The following is a 9,189-nucleotide window of genomic DNA, read 5'->3' as shown; positions in this document are numbered from 1 at the left end:
TTCATTTTCCTTTTACTCTCTTCTCTCTTCCTTCCCTTATAATAATTTGACCAAATTCAACTTGATTATCCCTGTAGTGTAATATTTTTTAGAGTAAGAGCACAAAATTAGGGCTAATAGTTAATAACAATAAAAATAAAAAGTGCTTATCTTAGTCACAATCTTAACCTCTCATACTTACATCACCATAAAAAATAAAAACATCCATAAAAGTAACTCTCACAGCTTCACAGAATCATAGCATTTTAGAGCTAGAAAATTCACAAATCCAGCCCACTCTCATTGTAACAATGTACTATACCATCACCACTACAACAAAAATGATAATTATGTGAGGTAAAGAACGTTTTAACTAACCATGTTATTAAATCATTTCACAATATATCCACATGTCAAATCATCAAGTTATACACCTTAAACTTATAGAATGTTACATGTCAATTATATCTCAATAAAGATGGGGATAGAAAGACACTAAAGTTTGTTCATCATTGTGCAACTAGTGATAAAGAGTAGCAGTCAGAGCTCATAACTCCTAAGCTGTGCTCTTCATCTATACTTTATGAACCCAGATTTGTTGGGGGTTTTTTTGGTGTGTGTGTGTTGTTTTTTAATGCCTTTATAGATTTTTAGAGGGAGAGGAAGGGGAAGGGAAAGAAACATCGATGAGAGAGAAACATCAATCAGCTGCCTCCTGCATGTTCCCTATGGGGGATCGAGCCCACAACCTGGCATGTGCTCTGATGTGAATCAGACCTTGACCTCCTGGTTCATAGGTTGATGCCCAACCACTTGGTAACACTGGCCAGGCACAGGAGTGTTTATTTATTAGCAGAACTATTTAGCACTGTTAGTCCTTATGTGTATCATAGAATGTTGTCTTGATTATAGATTGTTTAAATTTAGGCAATGAATTAAAATTTAGTTAGTTAAATTAAAATTTTAGTTTCTGTTCACTTCTCTGCTTTCAACTCCAGGTCTTAAACATGTCGGAATCATGTTTCTTTTTTTTCTCCCTTGTTCAATACAGTTTTTTGAAAGTAAGTTTGAAGAATCTTATTTTTGTCACCTACCTAGGTATTAGTGATAAAAAAAAATTTTATGTTTATGCAGGATTTTATAATGTAAGAAAAATTTCAAGTATTCTAAATCATTCCATTTTTATAATAATTACTAGGGGCCCAGTGCACAAATTCGTGCACCTTGAAAGGAACGATAGGCCACAAGGCTGCAATGGGCACAGGGGCAAGTCTCAACTCATCCTCTGTGCTCCCGTCCAGCCCCTCCCACCACAGCCCCCAGGTCCTGTCTGTCGGCAGCCCTGCTACAGCCACCGCCACTCCTAAATGCTGACGGTGTGGAGCGATTGGGGCCAATGCGTCAGCAGGTGCATACAGCGGCTGCTGCCCCAATTGCCCCTCATGAGCAGGGGTAGCTAGAGAAGCCCTCAGGGGTGATCGGGGCTGGCTGCCACTGCTTGCACCCTCTGACGGTGCCGAGCAATAGGGACCAGCACCGGCCTGGCAGCAGTTGCGAGCAGGGCCATCGCCAGCAGCAGGTGCAAGAGGTGGCTGCCAGCCCAGATTGCCCCTCAGGAGCAGGGGGAGGTAGAGAAACCCTGAGGGGTTATTGGGGTCGACAGCCGCCACTCACACCCACTGACATCGCCAAGCAATTGCAGTCAGTGTAGGCAAGGGCAGTGGGTGTGAGCGGTGGCTCCAGCGCCAGCAGCAGGTGCACATGCCCAGATGGACCACGGCGCGTGGGAGCAAAGAATTTTCAGTAACCACCAGAGGCTGGCCTTGGTCTGGCACCCCTGCTCACCTGCTCCACCAACCCACCATGGCCAATACCCGCCATGTTCCGCACTCTGCCACCTGCTGCTGACACCTGCCATGTTCCACACGCACCCCCTGGTGGTCAGCGTTGATGATAGCAACTGGTTGTTTGGTTGTTCTGCCGTTCAGTCTATTTGCATATTAGGGTTTTATATATATAAATGTTTAGAGGCTACAAAGCTCATCATTTTATTGGTGAATAAACCAGGGTTCTGAAGTTCCTACAGCCAGTATGCAGCAGCATTAAGACTGTGAAACAGATTTCTTTCTCTAAATTTAGTATTCTTTGCTTCTGATTCTGTAGAATATGTAAAAAAGTAGAAAATATAGTTTCTGTTTTTCGGAAACTTTTTGTAGGTAAAAAATACACAAAACAAATCTGGCCCATAGCGCATCGTCCCAATACACCAAGGTTTTGGTCAGGACACATACAAGCGGCAACCAATGAATGCATAAATAGTGGAACAAAAAAACACGATGTTTTCTCTCTCTCTCTCTCTCTCTCTGTTTCTCTCTCTCTCTCTCTCCTTCCCCCCCCCTCCTCTCTGAAAACAATAAAAATATATTAGAAAAGACATGAAAACTGAAAACCTACCTGAAGTCTTGCTAGTTGTGCAGTACGGGATACTATTTTATTATATGGCTCAAAAATTTTTGCTTTCATCCTAAAGGAAAAATAAAGAGAGAAGTGATAATAAAATCATCTTCAAAATATCAACAGGTGACAATCCTTCCATTCCAATTATTTACAAAATGAATAACAGTACCTATCAACAGCTCCCTGTAATGCCCCAATTCTTGTCTGCATCATCTGAAGAACACCTAGGAAAACATAACAGCTTACATTACTTTACAAATTTACAAGGGCTCAAATTGGGTAAAATATTAAATTAAAAGAAATATATATACATATACACATATATAGAGAATATTTCAAGTTTTTCTGCCACCATTGTAATCTAAGCGACCAATACCTTTTACCTGCACTACTGTAAAAGCCTCTGTCTCCCCCTCCAATCCTTGTTCTGTTGTAGACAGTTAGACAGACATGGGCACAGCAAGGACAATAGGCCAGATACAGAAGAGAAGGCTCCAGGTGCCTAGCAAGGTACAATGTAGTAGCAAATGACAATTGTAAGGTGGGGACCACCCCCAGGGTGACTTTTCCTCCCCTAGCATATCACCGGTCAGGTTTGGACCCCTTGACCTTTCCTCCCCAGAGATAATATCCAGGCCTCAATTGTATTTCAGCTCCAGACCCAGATAAGCAACAAAACCAGCCTTGTACCAGATGCATGGAATAATGACCCCCTGCCCTGACTGGTGCTGGCCAATCAATCAGTGGAGACAACAACCCTGAAAGGGCACATCTGGAAAACTGCTGAATATTCTACTGAGATCTTCTCCTGGGAGCACCCCTAAAATCTTCACCCTCAGGAGCAGGGGGAAATAAGACAGAGGACCTTAGGACAGAGGACCCAGTGCACTCTGCCTTCTGGAAGCACACCAGTGCCTTTCCCTTCCCCTCCCTGCCCCAGGCACGTTACCATTAGCTTCCTCACTCCCAAGCTCCAAGGGCCCTCCCTTCCTTTACCTACATAACTCGTTTCCTAAGCCTATTTCCTCTAGGAATTACTTCTTCTACCTCTGTGATTTACCAACTAATGTTCTTATACAGTCTGGGTCTTGGCTCTGAATTCTTTCCCAGCCAGAACCCAAGTACCAAGGTTGCTGAATCTGGAATCTAACCAATTCTCAATATGAAAATGAATAAATGAACAAAAATAAACAGGAGGTAACTTTTAATAAAATAGGTTTGATAAATGCATCTCCAAACTACTTATATGGCAAATATTAAACTATATTAGAAAAGACATGGGAGAAAAAGCAGATGAAGTACAAGTTGGGGTAATATTCCTTTTCAAATACATATCACACTTTCAGCATCTCAAAATAATATCCTAAAAGGGGTCAGAATACACATCATGCGAAATGAATATAACTAATTCATACTTTGACTTTTTATGTTCAAATAATCTGGAGAATATTCTTAGGTAATCATCGGAATTCAGAGAAGCCAGCCTCTGTACTCTATGCAACAGGGTGGGAACGACCAGCCTGAGGACTGAATAAGACCCGTGGTAACATTTGATCCTGCCAAGGCATTAGGGGTGAGCTAATTAAATGTTTGACCAAATATAGCAGACTAATTTTTAAGTTGATAAATTTGTATGGCCCATGAATGTTAAAAATATTCAAATGGCCCTTTGCAGAAAAAAGTTCCCCACCCCTGATATACAATCATGGAACAAATAGCTATTCTAACTCAATCCAACAGTATATTTTAAATATTGTAATTAGTGAAAAGCATTCTGGGAAAAACAAGCACATTACAGTACTAAACACATATAAGAAAACCACAATTTTTGTTGTGATAATTCATATATACACACATACATTCATATATGCACTCAGAATCATTGTACTACCATGCCATCCTTATGGATCTTACAGATGAGAAAATCATTTAACATTTGTTTTAAAAAAAGAATTACCACTAAAACAGGATATTACTTACTTGCTTCCAGAAAACATACAAAATATTTGGAGATTTTAAAAAAACGTAATTAATCTCCAGTAGTAAGTCAGGACTTAGAGCCTAGTATTTATGAACATGGGCTGATACACATCCTTAATATTAAAATAGCAGACAAACTATTATTTCTGAAAATACTAAGTTCTTCATCAAGATGTCTTAGAAACAGTGTACAAGCTGAGAACAATACCTCTGAGTTTATAAGAAACACTGGGGAAAGCATTAAAGAATATTGCATCACAATAGCAATATCATTCCTCAAGAATTTCATCAACACGGAAAAAGATCACTTAGCATTCTTTTGATGTACAGTGATTAATAATAGTAATTACAACACAAGCAATAACATAAAACACTATATTAACATTTCATATTTATGATACAGTTTAATCAAGAGGGAACAAAAATTCATAAATATTAGTCAAACAAAAATAAGATTTATAAAAATAAAAACACAATGTATTGTTATTCTACTATACTTCCATTGAAAAGCATTTTAAAGAAAGCCAAAAATAAAAAAAATCAAGCTTACTTCCACTACAAACCACTCTGGTGTTGCTGATGTTTTAGCTGTTTTAATTAACTAACAGTTAATAGAAGTACTAAATGTGTACCAGAAATTGTTTTAAGCATTTTGGTAACTCATTTGATCCTCAGAGTAACACCATGTTCATACATATTAATACTTTTCTCCTGTATAGATAAAACTGAGGCACAGAAATATTAAATAACTTGTCTAAAGTCACACATCTAGTAACTGGCAAAGCAAGAATTGGAACCCAGATAGTTAGCTCAGGGTTCAGCAAAGCTTTATTAAAGCTTTATTAGAGCATAGCCAGACACATTCATTTGAATATTTTCTGGCTTCTTTCACTCTGCAATGGCAACAGAGACAGTATGGCTTGCAAAGTCTAAAATATTGATTATCTGACCCTAACAGAAAAAGGTTGCCAATCCCTGTTCTAGCTCTGTATAATCTGTAATAGTTAATGGAAATATACCTTCCAAAGACTCAATCCCAGTTGCTTGTGCCAATAAATCTTCATGTCTTGCAACAACCTGAAAATCAAAAATGAATAATCAGCATATGCTCAAAGTATAAGGTATTTTTCATTGTGATCGCCATGTAACCATACAGGAAGGATGCAAACATTAACATGAAAAAAAAATGCAGGTGCTTAAGATGCATTATTAGCAGGAGCACAAACACACTTATAGTTCAACATAGAGGGGGGGAAAAATACAGCGTTTTCACTAGCCCCTCACTTTCCCAAAGCGATGTGCAAGTGGAGTTATGCCAAAACTTAAAAATAAAAAACAGCTAATTCTTGCCATGCTAATATATGCTTTCACTTTAAAGAATGTTTTCAAACATCAGATTCTCTTAGTTCTTGAACTTAATTCAGCATAATCAAGACCACATAATTCACCCAACCACTGTAGCTCAGTGGTTGAGTGTCAACCTATGAACCAAGAGGTCATGGTTCAATTCCCAGTCAGGGCATATGCCTGGGTTGCTGGCTCAATTCCCAGTAGGGGGCATGCAGGAGGCAGCCAATCAATGATTCTCTCTCATCACTGATGTTTCTATCTCTCTCTTCCTTCCTCTCTAAAATCAATAAAAACATATTCTAAAAAATAACAAAAATAAAATTTAAAAAATGTTTAAATAAATTTTTAAAAAATAAAAAAATTATAGAATTGTAGTTGAGACAGGAACCTTCAAGATTTTCTACTACAATCTCCTCTTCCTTATTCACTCCCCACTTGATAGATTTTTTTTTAAAGCAAGAATCAAAGGCATTAAATGATATCAATGGCAACAACACAGCTGAGATTAGGAACCATCTCCTAAGTCCCTATATTGTGTTCTATCCACCACAAATTGATCAGCTTTCTGTAATTTCACCAATTGTTATACTTTGTGCTCATAATATGTGAACTGCCAATGTGAACATTCCAATTTTTCTTATTCACGTTTGAATGTTCTACTTTCAAATTCCATTTTCTTTATCAAAGTCATCTTATTCTTTGCCCACCTATATTCACTGCACATCAGTTAAGGTGGTGAAAACAAAGTATGAATAATATATTTTGAACAGATCAGTATATTAGTTTTTCAACTAACAAAAAGTAGTTTACAAAAAACTTTGCCAAAGTATACTTTGAAAAGTAATCCACACTAATAATTATACATTTGTTTTGTAAATATTCCTTTAGACTAAATAATAAAAGGATTATAAAAATTATAAATTATCACTTTAGGCTGAAAAATCTGCATGATCCAGAAGACTGGAATTACCTGTAGGTGTAGTTCTTTATCCAACTGACTGATTCCTTGGGCAAGTTTTGCTAGTTGTTCAGCAATTACAGCTTGATGAATAGATTGGGAAGTATAAGTCTTTACATCAAAATCTTCATTTAAAAAATCATTATAACACTCTGAAAAAAAAATAAGAAAAAGTCTTTTTTAAGTACACTGTACTAAACCACAAATAATAAACAATAGAACAATTACAATCATAATTAACATATTTTGAGGTCTTTCTAAAACTGCTATAAATATTTTCCTTCTTTAAAATATATATTTATTGACTAGTAGCCCGGTGCAAAAATTTGTGCACTCGGGGGTGAGGGTGAGGAGTGGGGCCAGACCCCTCAGCCCGACCTGCACCCTCTGTCATGTTCCAGGACCCCAGCCATTCCTGGCCTAGGCACAGGCCTACAGGCTTGGGCAGCCTGGCCCCCGAGGCCCCATTTTATCAAGAGAACAAAGTCAGAGTTAGTTGCAGCCCTCAAGAACCAGTGCAGGTGGTTCTAGAAGGAATGAAATTTAAAAAAATATCAGTGCCTTGACTTATATTGTGCTGAATGAATGAGTGAGTGAGTGAGTGAGTGAGTGAATGAGTGAATGAGTGAATGAGTGAATGAGTGAGTGAATGAGTGAATGAATGAGTAAATGAATGAGCAAGCAGCTAAGGGGCGGGATCTTCTGCCAAGTTGGCAACTTGGCAGAAGTTCCTGCCCTATTCTGTGAGTGAATGAGTGAATGGATGAGTAAATGAATGAGCAAGCAGCTAAGGGGCGGGATCTTCTGCCAAGTTGGCAACTTGGCAGAAGTTCCCGCCCTATTCTGGGCTCCCTGAAGCCCAACCCAGGAAAGTTCCCCCCTGCTCCCAGCGTCCTGGTGCCCCTCTCCTGGCTGCATACTGAATTACTAACATCTTGAGGACATAGCTCTATCTTACCCTGCTTCAACTTCAGTGCCTGGCCTGGTGCCATGGACCTAAGTGGGTTTGCTGAGTGAGTGAGTGAATAATGAGTGAGTGAATGAATGAGGAGTAAGTGAATGAGCAAGCAGCTACCAGCGGGGATAGTTCTCACTCTGCTCTGAGCTGCCTGACACCAACCCTGGGAAGTTCCCACCCTGCTCCCAGCGGCCCCACTCCCCTCTCCCGGCTGTATAGTTCATGCAGGGCAAAGGCTGTCCGGGTGTGCGTTTTGGCAAATCAGTGAGTGCATTAGCACCTGCCAGCCTCGGATCCCAGCTAAGGGCCATTTGTGGGCATGGCCAGTGGCATATCGGTGCATTAGTACCAGTCAGCCGGGGATCCCCCTGGGGGGCCGTTTGTGGGTGTGACCAGTGGCAGATCAGTGCATTAGCACCTGTCCAGGGATACCCGATAGAGGGCCGTTTGTGGGTGTGGCCAGTGGCCAATCACTGGGGTTCCACACCAGCCCTGGGTCTGTTCCCATACGGGCCACCTGCCACCCAGGTCGCAAATAGCAGGCCCCAATGGCAGTGGGGCAGGCAGGATGGCGCTGTCCCACCCTGCCTCCAGTATGCAAATTAGCTTCCATCTTTGTTGGCGGTTAACCGCCATCTTGGCTGGTGGTTAATTTGCATATCTTGCTGATTAGCCAATGGGAAGGGTAGTGAAGTTATGGTTAATTACCATGTTTCTCTATTACTAGATAGGATTTCAGAGAGGAAGGGAGAGAGAGAGAGATAGAAACTTCAATGATGGGAGAGAGAATCATTGATCGGCTGCCTCCTGTACGCCCCACACTGGGGATTGAACCCTGGTTCATAGATTGATGCTCAACCACTGAGCCATGCCCGCCAAACTGTAAATATTTTATGTGGTAAATAAGGAGGAGGTAACAGCAAAAGAGAGTGGTAATTTTCACTGGCAGGTTACTATGTGCCAGGCATTGATCTAAGCACTTTACAAGTATTAACTCATTCAATCTTCACACAATCTTGTTTGAACTATCATTTTCCCCATTTCATAGATAAAGAGACAGCCACACACACAGCAAGCAGCTTGTCTAACCTGTCTGAGATTTAAATCCAGGCAGTCTAGCTGGCCCATACTCTGAACCACTATGCTAAAAGCTTACTTTTATCAGTGAGCCAATAAGAAAATTGAGTAAAATATTAACTACTCAACATTGCCTTCAATGCATTAAAACAAGGTCACTGACAATGACAACAGAAAAATTGACTATATTTTATATTTATGGTCTCTGACATCTCTAGTTCAGTGGTCCCAACCTTTTTTTTTATATTAGTTAAGGTATTACGAATGTGTCCTCATCCCCCCCCAACCTCCCCCCCACACACACACACTCATGTTCCCATCCCCCTGTTGTCCATGTCCATTGGTTTGGCTTATATACATGTATACAAGTCCTTCGGTTGATCTCTTCCCCTTACCCTCGCCCATCTCTATTCTTAAGAAACTGTTTTTT

At 40.1% G+C, this 9,189-nt stretch overlaps 1 protein-coding gene across 1 annotated transcript in view; it reads right to left on the bottom strand.

Annotated features, from left to right (window-relative positions):
• Positions 1-9,189, bottom strand: part of COG5 (component of oligomeric golgi complex 5) — a 183,936-nt gene that overhangs the window by 167,162 nt on the left and 7,585 nt on the right. Inside the window, exons 2-5 of the mRNA XM_006774876.2 lie at positions 6,737-6,875; positions 5,436-5,493; positions 2,606-2,660; positions 2,434-2,503 (exon numbers count right to left, since the gene is read on the bottom strand). Of these exons, the coding sequence (XP_006774939.2) occupies positions 2,434-2,503; positions 2,606-2,660; positions 5,436-5,493; positions 6,737-6,875 (322 nt within the window). The remainder of the gene's footprint in view (positions 1-2,433; positions 2,504-2,605; positions 2,661-5,435; positions 5,494-6,736; positions 6,876-9,189) is intronic.

Source organism: Myotis davidii, unplaced genomic scaffold (genome assembly GCF_000327345.1).
Source record: "Myotis davidii unplaced genomic scaffold, ASM32734v1 scaffold125, whole genome shotgun sequence".
Lineage (NCBI taxonomy): Eukaryota > Metazoa > Chordata > Mammalia > Chiroptera > Vespertilionidae > Myotis > Myotis davidii.
The sequence above is the reverse complement of the archived record's forward strand: the minus strand, read 5'-3'. Positions and strand labels throughout refer to the sequence as shown.